The sequence below is a fragment of the Canis lupus genome, chromosome 5 (assembly GCF_011100685.1).
Source record: "Canis lupus familiaris isolate Mischka breed German Shepherd chromosome 5, alternate assembly UU_Cfam_GSD_1.0, whole genome shotgun sequence".
Taxonomy (NCBI): domain Eukaryota; kingdom Metazoa; phylum Chordata; class Mammalia; order Carnivora; family Canidae; genus Canis; species Canis lupus.
Window position 1 is genome coordinate 9,380,716 of NC_049226.1, and position 16,311 is coordinate 9,397,026.

At 44.5% G+C, this 16,311-nt stretch overlaps 2 protein-coding genes across 5 annotated transcripts in view; one reads left to right on the forward strand and one right to left on the reverse strand.

Moving 5' to 3' along the window:
- Positions 1 to 2,119, reverse strand: part of PKNOX2 (PBX/knotted 1 homeobox 2) — a 310,043-nt gene extending 307,924 nt beyond the window's left edge. For both annotated transcript variants that reach the window (XM_038535746.1, XM_038535750.1), the window contains exon 1: positions 1,332 to 2,119. The gene's annotated coding sequence lies outside the window, so the exon portion shown is untranslated. The remainder of the gene's footprint in view (positions 1 to 1,331) is intronic.
- TMEM218 (transmembrane protein 218) lies at positions 1,744 to 15,832 on the forward strand. 3 transcript variants are annotated; one of them, XM_038535760.1, is made up of 4 exons: positions 1,744 to 1,842; positions 10,385 to 10,494; positions 11,325 to 11,427; positions 15,098 to 15,832. In XM_038535760.1, the coding sequence occupies exons 2-4, from the start codon at positions 10,385 to 10,387 to the stop codon at positions 15,230 to 15,232; spliced, it is 348 nt and encodes a 115-aa protein (XP_038391688.1). In that variant the 5' UTR covers positions 1,744 to 1,842; the 3' UTR covers positions 15,233 to 15,832. The 3 variants fall into 3 exon arrangements, with proteins under 3 accessions (XP_038391688.1, XP_038391687.1, XP_038391686.1); XM_038535759.1 differs by lacking the exon at positions 1,744 to 1,842 and adding an exon at positions 1,927 to 2,468; XM_038535758.1 differs by lacking the exon at positions 1,744 to 1,842 and adding an exon at positions 1,932 to 2,503.
- The last annotated feature ends 479 nt before the right edge of the window (positions 15,833 to 16,311 follow it).

The window sequence follows — 16,311 nt, forward strand, 5'->3', positions numbered from 1 at the left end:
CCTTCTGAGATCACTCCTACATACCACCCAACCTCTGTCTGACAGCATAACAAATGATTTTGCACATTAAAGAAAGAGGAAATTAGGCACTGGTTTGTATTGTTCTTGCTTGAGCTTTCTGGTTTGCTTAGGAGAAAAGAAAATTGTAATTAAACGAATGATATGCGTACACAGACGACGCCTACATTCTACAAGTACAGTATTAGCAATACATATACAGCAGAGATTTGCAGCAAGGTGGAGAGGCAGTGTATAACACTTGACAGAGGAGACAATTTTTAAAAAGAGAAAGATTGGATAGTCAAGTAATCAATCTTCTCTAGAGTGAACTCTGATTAAGAGATGGCAAAAGATGGAGCGCTGTGGCGACAGCACTTCTTTCAATTTCCATGAGAGGATGGAATGTCATTATTTAATCAGAAAACTAATACCTCCTCCCAGTTAAGGGGTGAGAGAAAGGTGGGGCTTGCGGGGAGGGTCCCTTGATGTGAGAGGAAACCTAAAATGTTATATCCATTCAGGAAGATGTAAGAGGTTTGGAGTGCCTTCTCAGTCATGCCTGCTTCTTAATTTATGATTTCACTAAAGTCAGCTTGATCATTTGAAGTGTAAGAAGGTTAACTTTCCCAATCTCAAACTTTTGAACACTTCCTCCCCAAAACATTCAGAACTCAGAGCTGGTCCTGACCAGGTGGTCTAGACAGTCTTATTTTTCATTATTTGCCTCTACTCTGGCTTAGCCCAGTCTCCAACATTATCCCCTAGATACTCATTGCTCATTCTTGTCTTAATACCTTTGTTCAGACTATTTTCTCCCCCTGGATTCCCTTCCATCTCTGTTCCATCTTTTCCACTCCTCCCTCTATGCCAGGGCCCCGCATTAGTCCTAGTTATACCATGAGGACCCCTGCTAACTCCAGCCAAAACTCTATTTCCCCCAAATAATGCAAGTGAAGAAGTGCTCTGAAAACTACAAAAGGCTCTGTAAATATGAAGTATGATTATTACTGGGGGCAATTAAGTTTGGCTCATGTTATATCTTGCCTTAAAGTGTTTCCTAATTGTTTCATATGCTGTTGGCAGGAACAAACCACAGCCTATTAAGGAGGGCAGGGGCCACATATTTTTTTGTGTCTTCATAGTCCCTACCAGTGCTTTGCTACACTTTAACACTCAATTCCAAGGAAATCAATTAATCAAAATAATGGCTTTCTTAACCTCAGAGCTCCTCCCTGGGCCAAGTGGTTCAGTTGTTGAACACATGAGAAATAGTGGGCTGAGACAAATGACTGCAAATGAAACCTTGAAAGCAGAGTAAATTTAAGACTTACATTCAATGGAATTCAGTCATCTTCTTCTATTTTACTCACAAAGCTATGACGCAGGAGCTGAATTCCCTAAATCAGAGATTCAGCGTCCCAGGACTGAATAGTTTGCTTCATGACATTTCCGAAAGTTGTCTGAGGTCAAAGGTTCAAGCACTGCAGTTCTCAAATTTGGTATTGTTTTGGTTTTGATTGTGGTCTCTTTTCCCTTCCTGATTCAGCAGTGGAGCATGCATCCTCGGCCCTATTTCCATTGCTTGGCCTGATTTATGGATGTTTTGGACTAACCCGCCCTACATAGCTTCGGAACTAGATCATGGCGAGTTTTAGTTTGCGGTTGGGTAAGAGCAGTCTCCTAAAAGCATGGACCACTTCCAGCTGCCTGGAGGTGTGGCTGCAGATTTACCCGATGGACCCTGGCCTCGCTTCCTCGGTCCGGCCCTTGAGCAGAATTATCCTGGCCATGGTCTACTTCCTAAAGCTAACCGAAGAATAACTCCAAATAAAATAAGGCCAGGTAAGGATAAATGAAAATATGATGCTGTTGCAACTTGTGCTTCGGCCTCGGCTCCTTCCGGGGTGGGGGGTTAGGGACCCTTAATGACTGGGCCTGACCCCACCTCTCCGAGGCCTAATGGGACTTGCCCCCAGAGTCCCGCCGCCCACCCAAACCACCGGATCGGGAACAGAGACGCCCATCAGACTCCGAAGCATACAGTAACGTCCAGACTGCGGTACAAATCTCCAGGCTTCGAGGTGAGGGGAAGAGGTTGCCTTCCCGGGCTCTACCGCCGGCTGTACCGTCTCCATAGTAACAGCGAGGGAGGCCGGGAGAATAGACTCCCTCCCGCCTAACAACCCGCCCCCGCGCCAGACTGACCAATGGTTCTGCGGGTTACCTAAGAGACGGTGTGATTGACACCAGCATCGACCAATCGGAGGGAGCAACGGAGAGCGACGCGCCTACCCGCCACGCTCGGCGTTGCCTGGAGGCGCTGCGGCCGTAAGCAAATACGAAGGAAGCTGGGTGTTGAAAGAGCCGCGCTGATTAGCGAATCTGGAAGCGCCTGGATGAAAGCCCACTTGTGATTCGTCGGAAGGAGACCGAAGCCCCTGGGGCTGGACTCGGCCGGACCTTGAGGTGTGAGTAGGACACCTGGTGGGAGCGGGAGAGCCAGGTGAGGGGGAGGCGAGGAAAGTGGGGGCGGCTGCGGAGGCAGCCTGGGGGAGGCTGGGGTGGAGGAGGCTGCAGGAGGGCGTGGGCGCACGGCTCGCCGCAGATCTGGACCCAAGGCCGGGGGCGGGGGAAGCGGGGATGCTCGCTTCCTCGTGCTGCTGAGAAAGCGAAATGTCGGTGCGTGATTCAGATACATTCGTCTGTCCGCCTGCCGGGAGGTAGCCGGGCGCACACCCTGAAGATGAGACCGGGGGCGACGCCAGACCCGCAGACCCCAGGTCCGGGGGTGCCGCTGCCCCGCGAGCCGCCGGTGCGGTCTGCACTGCCCCGGGGGGGCACTGGGAGCCCCGGCCTCGACCCCCCGTCCCCGTTTTCTCAGACTGCCCTAAGAGATGATGCCACATCGAAGGCATTTAGGTAGCGCCGCCATGGATTTTTTTCCTCCCCAGCCTTGCATTTTACTTCATTAACAAAGGTAGAAGCATTATCCTAATACATTAAAATTCAAACCGGATTGAATGTAGAAAAATAATAAATAATGTAGAAAAATAAATGTGTGATTCCCCCCCCCCCCCCCCCCCCGCTCATCCCATTATATTTGAATGTTTGGGACAGCTATAAAGGAAAGTGAATCCTCAAGAAAGGCCAGTGACTCCTGGAATCCCCGTTCTCTGCTGCCTTCCCGGGCTGGAGCTTGTGAAAGTGCGGGAATGGGTGAGATATCTACCTCCCACAGGGCACTAGGCCCAACTTAGCCTCCGTGGAATGCACATTTGTGCTGGACAGTAAGTTATCCTTGGATGGCCATTGGTATTCTCACACGGGATCCACAGCCAGGGCCAGCGGTGTATTAGGTCTGTTAGGCTGGGGGTGCAGTGGGACTCGATCCCAGGACCCCGGGATCACGCCCTGGGCTGAAGGCAGATGCTCAACTGATGAGCCACCCAGGTGTCCCAAGTAAATGGACTTATGCTGGAAACCAGGTTGGCTAAACCATCTGTTCTCAAAGAAGGTTTAAAAAAGCCGAGGACATGGGGATACCTGAATGGCTCAATGGTTGAGCATCTGCCTTCGGCTCAGGTGTGATGTTGGGGTCTTGGGATCGATTCCTGAATCTGGCTCCCTGCAGGGAGCCTGCTTCTCCCTCTGCCTCTTTCTCTGTGTCTCTCATGAATAAATAAATAAAATCTTTTTTTAAAAAAAAGCCCTGGACATGAATCCAAAACACTATTTTAATTTTTTTAATTGTATTTTACTCAATAATTAAGCTATTCCAGTATGGGAAATAATCACAAGTATTCCCCACACTGAATAAACGAAATAAGATGACTGGATGTTCACTTCTATCCCACAATAGTGCTTTATACTACATCTAGGCTTTCCTGTCCATGCTTAGTCAGAAAATGTACAGTTTGGTTATAAAGTGATGAACCGCATTCTTATAAGAGGTTGGGGATATTTATCTCATTACTTTAAAGCCATGCCATATATGGACCCCAATGGCTCATGAACCTTTAAACTTCCATGGGGATTGAAGAGCTTGTTTCTGATGGTACCAACTGCAGTTACCACTTGCCCAGTATTCTAGGCGTTAGAGTTGGTCCAAGTTTTACAAGTAATTTTTACAGTTTATACAAAACATCAGCAATTAACTAGTTATCTTGTTAGGGTAGTACCATCAGCTCAGTCAATGAAGCAGGAAACCTGAGTCATCTCTAACACCTTTTCCCTTGACTCCTTTCCATTTCCACAGTTACAGGAGTCTAGACCCTCAACATCCCTTATCCAGAAAGTCCCCTACTGGTCACCAGTCTGGTCTCTGATCTTAATTCATATGCACTGAGCCACCAGCTACCTCTTTAAAAATTAAGAGTTCTCTGAAGAATTTCATAAATAGAGAATATTACACTGGGTAGTATAACAGATACCTATGCCCTACTAACGAGATTAAGAAACATTAACAGTTTGGCACATCTGCTTAAGTTTTTTTCTTTTAAATAAAACATCACAGATTTATTTCAGATCCCTCTTGTTCTCTTTTCTGGCCCCATTTGCCATTCCTCCCTCCCCATAGGCAAACACTCTTGAGACTGTTGTACATCATTTGTGCCCATGTATTTATATTTGTACAGTATACATGTACATCATAAATGATATATATTACTTTTTAAAGATCTGCTTACTTATTTTAGAGAGAGAGAGAGAGACTGTGAGAGTGTGTGGGGTGGTGGGGCACGGGGTGGGCAGAGGGAGAGGAAGAGAGAAACTGAAGCCAACTCCACGCTGAGGTTGAGCCTTAAGAAGTTCATCTCCTGACCCTGAGATCATGACCTGAGCTGAAACCAAGAGTTGAAAACAACCAACTGTGCCACCCAGGTGCCCCTATATATTACTTCTCTAATATTAAAAGCACAACTAATATCATACTGTGGGCTTCAATTTATAATTCGCCTTTATCACTCAACATTGTCTCTGAGATAACATTCTTATCAATACAGGTAACCAAATTCATTCATTTTAAGTGTTCATTACGAGTATATAATACTGTATCCATTCTCTTATTCATGGACACTTAGGTTTTTTCAGATGTTTTGCTATTATGAAAAAAACTGCAGTGAACATCCTTATAGATGTCTCTTTATGTAGGAGTTTTTCTAGAACAGTGGTTCTCCAAGGGGATGGTACTGCCCTGTTGGTCATTTTGGAATTTGTAAGAGCACATTTGGTTATTATTGTGATTTGAAGGCACTACTGGGGTTTTCAGAGCAGGGCTACGGATGCTAGAGGTTCTGCAGTGAATTGTCCTGCATCCTGTACAATTTTCAAGTGTCCCACAGGATACTTATTTGTAATCTGAGCCTAGAACCTAACTCCATTTTTCATATAAACATAATGTATTTTTTGGCATAGTTTGATATAGTAAAATTTCCAGGAATGCAACTCAAATGTAAATCAAGGGAAAATTATACTTACTTGTGTTTTGGAACTTTAACAAGAGTTGTTCATCACTTGAGAAAATCACATAACTGAAGGCAGCCCAGCTCGTGGTATTTGAGTTGCCATACAACACACCTGCATGAGCCTGCATTTGTAGCTTTTGCGTTCATGGTGATTCTAAGTTTAGGTGCAAGCATCTGACTGCTGTACTTCATTACGTATTCTAGTGTAGTCAGCCTGAACATTTGTATATTTAAACATATGCTGTTTTATTATGAATTACTTTCCATATAAAATTGGCTTGTATATGACATAAAGTAGAGGTCGAGTATTAGTTTTCTGATTGGATGATCATTTGTCCCAACACCATCTACGAAATCCTTTACCTGCTGAATCAGAACCAGCTCCGTCCTATACAAAGTTCTCATAAATGCATGGATCTGTTTCTGGGTTCTCTATTTTATCCCACTGATCCATGTGTCTTTATGCCATATCACACTGTTTTAATTACCTTGGTTTTATAATGTGTCTTGCGGCAGTTGGTAACAAGAAAGGCAAGTCTCCATCCTAGTTCTCAAAATTGTTTTCGCTATTCTTGGGCTTTTGCTCTTCCATATGAATTTAGGATCTGTTTTCAAGTTCCATGAGTTCCATAAAAATTTATTTTGAGATTTTGGTTAGAATTGCATTGAATTGATACTGAGATCTTTTAATATTGAACCATCTCATCCAGGAATGTAGTTTATTTCTCTACTTAAAAAAAAAAAACCTTTGGGGGTACCTGAGTGGCTCAGTCCGTTGAGCATCCAACTCTTGGTTTCGGCTCATGTGTGTACATGTGTGTGTACATACCAGATCTTCTTTATCCATTCTTCTATTGACGCACTATTACGTTGCTTCTATATCATGGCTAGTGTAAATAATGCTGCAATAAACATAGGGCTGCATATCTTTTCAAATTAGTGTTTCCATTTTCTTTAGGTAAATTCCCAGGAGTGGAATTACTGAATCATATGGTATTTCTATCATTAACTTTTTGAAGAACCTCCATACTGTTTTCCAAGTGGTTGTACCAATGTATGTTACACCAGTAGTGTATAAGGGTTCCTTTTTCTTTACATCCTCACTAACACTTGTAATTTCTTTTTATTGTCTAGCCATTCTGATTCGTATAATGTAATATCTCATTGTGGTTTTGATTTGCATTTCCCTGATGATGAGTGATGTTGAGTATCTTTTCAAGTGTCTGTTGGCCATCTGTATGCCTTCTTTGGAAAAATGTTTATTCAGGTCTTCTGCCCATTTTTTCATCAGATTGTTGTTGGGGTTTTTTTGTTTTTTTGGGTTTTTTGGTGTCCAATTGTAGAATTTCTTTATGTGTTTTGGGTATTAACCCCTTATGGGATATATTATTTGCAAATATCTTCTCTCATTCACTAGGTTGCCTTGTGTTATTGATGGTTTCCTTTGTTGTGTGAAAGCTTTTTATTTTGGTGTAGTCTCAATAGTTTATTTTTGCTTTGGTTCCCTTGCCTGAAGAGACATATCCATAAATATGTCGCTATTGTTCTTCCTTGTTTTTAACTCCTCAATTTGTCCTTATCATTACAGAAATCTTTATTATCAGTATTTCCCAGTATTTTTCTTACCATTCCTCCTCCCATCCATGCCTTCTTTCTTGGTTCATTTTCATTCTTGCCCAAGCATATGTGAACTCCATTTCAGTCTTTGTACATCTGAAAACATCTTTATTTTATACCCACTCTACTAGGAGCCTTGTGTGCCGATTGCGTGGCATCCTTACAGAGTGGTTTCAGTTATCACTGCTGGGCATTTATGGGTTTCTCACTTTTAGACTGGTTTTATGTTAATCTTACTTCTCGAGATTCCCATACCACTTTGATAGTATGATTTGAACCCCACATCCACATGTGGTGTTGGGTTGGGATTCACATTTCTCTTGGTTTATTCTTTTTTCACTCATGGCCTGAGGTACTTGCCAGCTTTCCTCCAACAAAGTCAGCAGCAAATGTTTTCATCCCTATTTCAAACACAGATGAGTCCTTTCAGGGCTTATCTTTATGCCTTGTTCTCAGTTCCAGTTCTCTGTATTGTGGGTCTGATACTTCACCTGTCCAAGAGGGGGCTGCTCCAGAGTCTGCAGCTGGTTTTGGTATCCCTGCAAAGCTCAGCTCCTGCTTACCACTCAGATTTTGAATTACGCTTTCATTTATAGCTTCAGGATTTTCCTTTATTGCTTCCGAGCTCCGCCATGTATTGAATTCCTTTTACTCAGTTTTATTAAGCAAGTGTTCACTGTTGTATGAGGTACTTCCCTTGGTAGGTCTGTCCAGTGTATTGACCAGAAGTTACAGTCATCTTTCTAAAGCTAAAAATGATCCTATCACACCTTCACTTGATTTCTGTGGACTTGTTAGCACTGCTTCATTTATTCATCCAACAAATATTTCTTGCTTATAAAATCTGTGGTAAGAACTGGGGATACTGTGGTGAGCAAGATTTAAAGTCTCTGTCCTAGTGGACTTTACTATACTAGTTGGAGACATGGAAAGTAAACCTGTAAATAGTAAGTAAAAATGTACAGTACAGTTTGTGAAATGTATCCTGAAGGAAATAAGGAGTGATGGAGAGTAATTGTTCGAAGGTGTTAGTTTAGCAAGAGCCATGAGGGAAGACCTTTCTGAGGAGGTTACATTTAAGGCTGAGATCAGACAGATGAGAAGCCAGCCCTGTAAATAGTGGAAGGTTCGTTGGGGGTTGGGGGTTAAATCCAGGCAGTGGAAACAGCAAATACAAGGACCCAGAAGTGGGAAACACTTGACAGTTTAGGGTTACTGAGGTGATACCGTGTGCTCTAAGAGGGGGGGATGCACCCAAGTTAGGTGAGAGAGGCAAGTGAGAGCCCAGCCTCATCTGCCACCACTCCTCTCTCAGCTCATCCCACCCCTGCCTGTCATCCTGCCACACTGATTCTTTCCCAAATGGGCCTGTGCGAGGTCACCTGGGTGAAGCCTTCTCCCTTCGCACTTCCTCAGTTCCCACTGTACTTTGTCTGCTTATCAGAGTGTGGTGTGGATAATTGTTCCCATGACAGCGTTCTCCAGCGGGCCTGCAGCTTCTGTCAGAAGATACATCTAGTTTACCCTTCTGACCCTTGTGACTCCCTTGTGGCACGTAATAGATGTTGATCGAATAAATGTTTGTTTGTCAGTTTATTCCTAGGGCTTCCTTTCCGATCTTTCCAATGGCTTTATAACAGAGCTTCTCATAGATGATAATTTTTGTGGTATTTAAGCCATCAGGGTAAAGAAAACCATTGACTGAGGAGGAATTTATTTGCTTGAGATTTGTCTCTGATACTGAAGGGGAAAATCAAGGGGAGGGACTGCTCTAGAATCATTGGAGTGGGTCACAAAGATTGTGCCCACATCCTAATCCCCAGAACCTGTGAATGTGACCTTATGTGGAAGAAGGGTCTTTGCAAGGCATAATTGAGGATCTTGAGAAGAGATCAAACCAGATTCTTTGGGTGGAGCCTAAATGCACCACAATTGTCCTCATAAGAGACAGAAGAGGAAGAGACAGGGATACAAAGGAGAAGGCCATGGGAAGATGGAGCCATGCAGCCACAAGCCAAGCAATGCCCGGCACTCAAGACTCTAGAAGAATCCAGGAAGCATTCTCCCCTAGAGCCTTTGGAGGAAGCTCAGCCTGGCTGGCACCTTGATTTCAGACTTCTGGCCTCCAGAACTGTGAGAGGACACCACTCTATCATAAGCCAGCAGTTTGCTAATACATATCCCTTCACATTACAGCTCAGTTATGTCTTCTGTAACCCAACTGTAATAAGACCTACCTCAGAAGTCTGTTGCATGAGTAAATGAAATATGTTTGTAAATACAGTGATGGTTCCTTTTTTTCTTCCATCGTTCTCATCTTCTTCAAGCATTTAGGGGTTTGCTTCCTTTTCATGAAGAAAAACTCAACAGTAGAGTGGGGACATATCTGTCCTGTGATTGTCTGGGGAGTTAAAGCTCACACCTCAGACTCAGACTTAGCACACCTGAGAGCTTCAGCCTCCACATGGGCTCCCTGTGCTTGGGCCCTGGTGCCTTCACAGCCACCTCCCGCCCCCAGCTGGTAGTGTTTATAGGAGAGCATTCAGCTTGCTGCTGCATCAGAGAAGCCAAACCAGAATTCAGATACCAGATCTGAAGTGAGCCACACAGAGCAGAAAGCAACCTCTCCATCCTCACCTAAAACAAAGGCTTTGCGTTTTAAATTTCTAATTCCTATTAAGAGACTGAATTTTCCCAAAGACCTGTATTCTGATAATTCTAATCAGAAGTTCATCAGACTGGGACGCCTGGGTGGCTCCGTGGTTAGGCATCGGCCTTCAGCCCAGGGTGTGATCCTGGAGACCTGGTATCGAGTCCCACGTCGGGCTCCCTGCATGGAGCCTGCTTCTCCCTCTGCCTGTGTCTCTCTGCCTCTCTCTCCCTGTGTCTCTCATGAATAAATGGATAAAATCTTTTTTTTTTTTAAAGATTTTATTTATTTATTCATAGACACAGAGAGAGGCAGAGAGACACGGGCAGAGGGAGAAGCAGGCTCCATGCAGGGAGCCCGACGTGGGACTCGATCGGGGTCTCCAGGATCACACCCCAGGCTGCAGGCGGCGCCAAACCACTGCGCCACCAGGGCTGCCCAGATAAAATCTTTAAAAAAAAAAAAAAAAAAGTTCATCATACTGAATTCGGACATTCTGTATTTGGATTTGCACCTGTCTGACTGCCCTCGCACAAGCCAGGAGAGGGCTGAAGATAGGTAGCACCAGTGCAGGGAGGGTGGCGCATGGCACGTGGTACCCGGGTGGCTCCAGGGCCGAGTGGGGCACGGTGCTTATGCTTCGTTTCCCCCACAGATGGCTGGCACCGTGCTCGGGGTGGGGGCCGGCGTGTTCATCTTAGCCCTGCTCTGGGTGCTAGTGCTGCTGCTGTGTGTGCTGTTATCCAGAGCCTCGGGGATAGCCAGGTAAGGCATTCTCTCCAGCTGGGAGTCCAAGGTAAAAGCAATTAGAAGCGAAATCGCTGATGCTCATTAAACATTTAGAATCCAGAAGATCATTTTTGTAATTACTGGCAGTTTGAATGAGTTGCATTTTAACCTGTTATCATAAGCACTGACGGTGTTATTTATGCTCTGAAGCGGAGGTGAGAGGAGAAGGGAAGTGGTTTATTTTCCAGCTCTCACTGTGGAGGAGATGGGACAAAAAGGAAATCCGCATTCTCTGCCTGCTGAATTTCTCGGAGGTGTATGTGTGTGTCTTTCTTAATTGTTCAGACTTAAGAGAGCACATGCTCCATCTGTCCCTAAGGCCCTAACCTGGGCCTGGGGACACAGCAGAAGTGCCGATGGCTTGGCTCTCTCTTGGGGACTGGGCCTCAGAACACTGACCCTGAGCATCCTGCAGAGTCGCGCTCTGGCCAGACAGTGTCCACACAAAGCAGCGAGCTACATGATCTACCAGAGTATTCCAGTCTAAAGACAAACAGAGAAGTTGAGAAGAGGGAAGGGCTGCTCTGATTTTTCATGATATGAATGCACAGAGGCAAAATAAAAAGTACTAATTCCCATTCTTAGGAATCTCGAATCACCAGGAATCAATAGGAAGGCATCCAGTTGGGGACCCATCTAGGAAGAAGGGGAGAGTATTTCTAATTCACTGGACAGTGTGGGCAGGACTCTGTGCCCTAAGAGACTAGAACTTAGAATATTGGCTCCAGGGAAGAGCCAGTCCAGACCTAACTGATTAGAGAGGAATCTGTAAACCAGGCTCGTGACGTTCTGTCTTTTGACCCCAGGTTCTCTATCATTTTTGTGTTCCTCGGCGCTCTGATCATCACAGCAGTTCTGCTGCTCTTCCCTCGAGCCAGCGAAGTCCCAGCCCCAGAGGTCGAAATGAAGGTAAAACCATTGGCTTAATTTTGCCTCCTGAGTCATGACTCTTCTCTCTCTTGGTCTAGACCGCTATCCTGCTCCGAGGTGCTCCCCTACATCAGGTCTCAGGTCGTCAGGTCAGCTGAAATGTGTAGGAAGCATAAAGTTAACACACGGGTGGGGAAAGCCCAGGGGAAGTTTTACATTGCCCAGTCCTTTCACCCAGGATGAGACTCTCACACTGATTCCCAAATGCAACACCATGGGGCAGTCAGATGCCTGATTCGAGTGCGTCCCCACTGAGCATCAAGCTGAATGAGCAGTGCGTCCAAAAACCACTTGACACAGTGGGGCTGGAGAAGAGGAAATGACTTAGGAACAGGAACAGCACCTGGCCCTGAAATACAAGTGTCCCCATCCTGGTAGTCGGGGCTCAGAAACCTAGATCCCTGCCAAAGCATACGATGCCCTCAGGGTGCTGAGCGGCAAGCTTGTCCATCCCCGTGTGTTTCAATTACTCCACGCATGCTTTTAAGAGAGTACTCTCCATAAAGAAGATTGGTGGGGAAAGAGCATTTCTGTGAAAAGCAGAAGTTGTAGAGACAGCTGAATTCAGTACCAATGGCTGTCTGGGGGGATGGGCTGCCACTCATTCCTGGAACCCCATCCTTCACTCACCCACCTCTCTAGAGGGATTGTTACCACTTCACTCACAATCCTTCTGGAGACCCCAGTCCCATTCCTGACTGGGACTCTGGCTTTACCCTAAGATCTTGATAATGGTATTCACTTATTTCCCATCACTCATTCTAGCAGCTTCTTTCCTCTCAACCTCCCATTTTCATTTTTAAAGTAATAATGATGACATTAGCTCACGCTTTTCTTTTTTTAAGAGAGGGAGACAGGGGGAGAGGCAGAGAGAGAACCTTAAGCAGGTTCCTGGCTGAATGCAAAGCCCAACACAGCGCTCGATCCCAGGATCCTGAGATCATGACCTGGGCTGAAATCAAGAGGACGCTCCACCGACTGAGCCACCCAGGCGCCTCATCTAACATTTTTTAAGGGATTACTGTGTGTGACGTTGTGTGCTAGGCACCTTGTTTGCATATCTCAGCATATCTCACTTAAACCTTAAGACAACTCTAACTAGTATGAAATAGTGCTATTCCCATTTTATAGGTAAGGACACTGAGGCTCTAAGAGGCTAAAGTAACTTGCCCAAGGTCATACATATATAGGAAGAGGCAGAACAAGGATTCAAGCTGAGGTCTGTCTGCAAAATCTTCATTGTTGGGGACTCGACAGAAACTGGGGGGTTTGTGGGTGAGTTGTCGACACTAGACCACAGTACACAAAATTATCCAAGTTCTGAACTAAAATTGGCGCACGTTTCTAACCCTATCTAGGACTGATTGTGGCAAAAGAGAGGACATTTGTTCTGAAAAGTCCATGGCACATAATACCACACAGATTTAAGGAATCATTTCCACACATAGCGGGTGTTTTTCTCAACATTTGAAAACTGCTCTGTCAAGGTGCAAGTACCAAGTGTGGGAGCCAGAAAGAGACTCCCGCCTCTGTTTCCCTGAGAGGGAGAGAGTATGAAGGGCCATATTTCTGGGCCGCTGTAGACGTGAATATTGGAAAAAGGGCGCAGAACCAAAAATACTGTTTTGAATTCAATCCCTCTATCCTCCGTCATAGGAGTTACAGACCCAGGAGAGAAGGATGTTTGAGCAAAATATGTCTGTCAGCATGGCCAACAGAACTGGTGTTTTCATTTTCAGGCTTTGAGAACTGGCCCCTGCAGCAGCCTGGCTCAATACTGTATCAATAATACATGACCTGGGCCTTCTGCACCCAAGGCCTGCTAATTGGCTAATTAAAAAGTGAAACGTGTCAAACGAGCAAACATGTAGCCCGCGAGAGACTTGTTCGGTACAGGAGCCAAGGTCAAAGTTATGTTAAAGCTGTTTTATCAAACTGACCTTTGTTGTAAGTTTGCTGTTGGGGTAATCTCTGGAGCAGCCCTTTCCTTCTTGGTATCTTTGGATCTCGGCGATCAGAGCAGTGCTAGGACTTGACAGGTAGTCTGGACATCGCCACTGTATTAGCTTCCTGTTGCTGCTGTAACAAATCACCACCGCTCTATGGCTTACAACACAGACGTCTTATCTCACAGTTCTGTATGTTAGAAGTCCAAACGCAGTCTCACCGGGCTAAAGTCAGGGGTTGGCAGGGCTGAATGCCTTCCTAGAGGTTCTGGGGAAGAATTTGTTTGTTTTCCCAGCTTCTAGAGGCAGCCCTTGGCTAGTGGCTCCCTTGCTCCATCTTCAGAGCCAGCAAACATCTCGCTGACTCTACCTGCATCTTTACATCTCTTTCTTTGACCTTTTCTTCCACCTCCCTCTGCCATGTGTAAGGACCCTTGTGATTATGCTGGGCCCACCTGGATTGGATAATCCAGGCTAATCTCCCTATTTTAAAGTCAGCCTATTAGCAACCTTAATTCCATTTACAACCCTATTTCTCTTTTGCCATGTAATCTAATGTATTCACTATTTCTGGAGATTAGGATATGGGCATTTGGGGGCCATAGTTCTGTCTACCATAACTGCCTTTCAGGTATTTTGGAGTCCCTTCCCTTTTGAAGCTGTGAAGTCATCCTGTCACTTGGTTCATGTTCCAGTTCCATTAGGTTCATAGATTAAATTGCTTTTTCCTGCCCTGATTTAAGCACCACTCATTGGATCTGGGAAGAGTAGAGCTCTGGCAGCAGACAGTAGGCAGGTGGGCAGAGCCAACTCTAAGTATAGGTTTGGTCCGCAAAGACCAACAGCATTGGAGCCTCAAGTATGAGTGCAGGCACCCAACTGTATGATTTGGGGCACGTTATCTATCCTTTCAACATTTCAGTGCCTCAGTCAAATGGTCATTTAACCTAAGCCTTGGAGCACTGGATTATGAATGTCAGGGTTCAGGACCCTTCTGATGAAAGTTTTAAAGAATCACTTTTCCATTTTGAAAATGAACTCTCCTGAATCAGCAATGAATGGGTTCATGATTTGGGGGCTTGATCTTGCATATATGGAGGTTATTACGCTGTTATATTTTTATATGTTTAAAATTCTCCATAATAGGGACGTCTGGGTGGCTCAGTGGTTGAGCATCTGCCTTTAGCTCAGGGCATGATCCTGAGGTCCCAGGATTGAGTCCTGCATCGGGCTCCCCGCAGTGAGCCTACTTCTCCCTCTGGTGATGTTTCTGCCTCTCTCTATGTGTCTCTCATGAATAAATAAATAAAATCTTTTTAAAAAGTAAAATATTCATAATAGAAAAGTTAACATCAAAAATGAGCTTTTCTAAGACCAAGCAAGCAAGTTTCTCATGAACTCTTTCAGATAACTGATTTCAGAACATAAAAGAGCTCATCCAAGGTCTTTGCAGTGTTTATGAGCCTCCTTCTAAATTGAGCCATTTTTTTTCCCTGTCCTTCATTAATCTTATCTTTATCTCATATTTCCAGCTCAGGGTGTTAAGGTTCTTTCTTAGTCATTTACAGAGGAGATTCAGAGCAGGATGTTACTGGAAGTCACAAATAGAAATGGACTTTGGGCCCACTCATCAAAGATTTCAGATGAGCACAAGCAGGGTGCTGAAGTGATAGTAATTTCATTTTTGATGTTTCCTTCTACAGATTGTGGATTCCTTTTTCATTGGCCGCTATGTCCTGCTGGCTTTCCTCACTGCTGTCTTCCTTGGAGGCCTGTTTTTGGTTCTCATTCATCATATCCTGGAGCCAATCTATGCCAAACCGCTGCGGTCCTACTGAGCACTACTCAGGAAGACCAAACCATTCTGTCCTTCACTTCTGAGGTCACTGATGAGCAGAAAGGTACTCTTCGGAACCTTATTTTGACAGCCTTCATGCCTTAAGATTGGAGAAATATCCATTCATGACTAAGACAAATCCCTTGAGTCCTGGCTTCCAGAAATGGGGTTGCAAAATTGGCCCTGCCGAGATGATTCTCACCATCTTCAGAGGGATAGTGTGGTCTTAGCACCTGTTCCTCAGGTTTTCAATATGTTTTGAAAAGGTAATGGTAACAGTGACCTGCTTCCAGTAGATTTTCAATCAAGACATCAGTAAATGGATTTTGGGAAAAGGAACACTTTGGTTTCTTCTGTCCAGTAGACTGAAGACTCTTGTCCTTTTGAGAATACACAAGATTCTTTGTTAAAAGGGTGGGATCATTTGGGAAGGAAAGGCACTCAAAGTTCAAAAGATTATTTTAATGGGATGAGTTGGAAGAGTTACCCAGGTACTGGTTGTTGACCAGTTTGCATATGGTGCCACAGAATATGTACAGACAATGGGTGTCACTTCCCTCTGCTCTAGTAAAGCAATAAACAATCAGAGGACCGACTTTCACTTCAGAGTCTTGGCCACAGCTTTCTCAATCTATATTCTCTATTTGAGAGTTGCTTGGGTATTAGAAGAAGATATGGAAATGTTGGTTGCTTGTCTTGCTGCTATAAATCTCCGGATTCTTTCTCTTTTAGCATTTGGTGGCTTTCAAGTGCCTTTTTAAATTGTCATAGGATCCATTTGGGGTTATTATCATTTCTTTTTATCTTTGTAGCTTTTTCTCCAAAGCTGGTAAGGAATATACATACATTCCAAGGATTAGATACAATTTTATACCAGTCTCAGATCCCACATCAACCAAAATTATAATTAAATGGAGGGGCTCTAGGGTGGTTCCTTTTTGGAAGTTACCTCCTGACTCCCTAGAACTAAATGAAGAAGGATCTTCTGGCTTAAAATTAAGAACCAGAAAACAAGTTGGAAAGAAAACTTTGAGCATGTGCTGAGCTATGTGCCAGTAGTATACAAGTTCCCTTGTAATT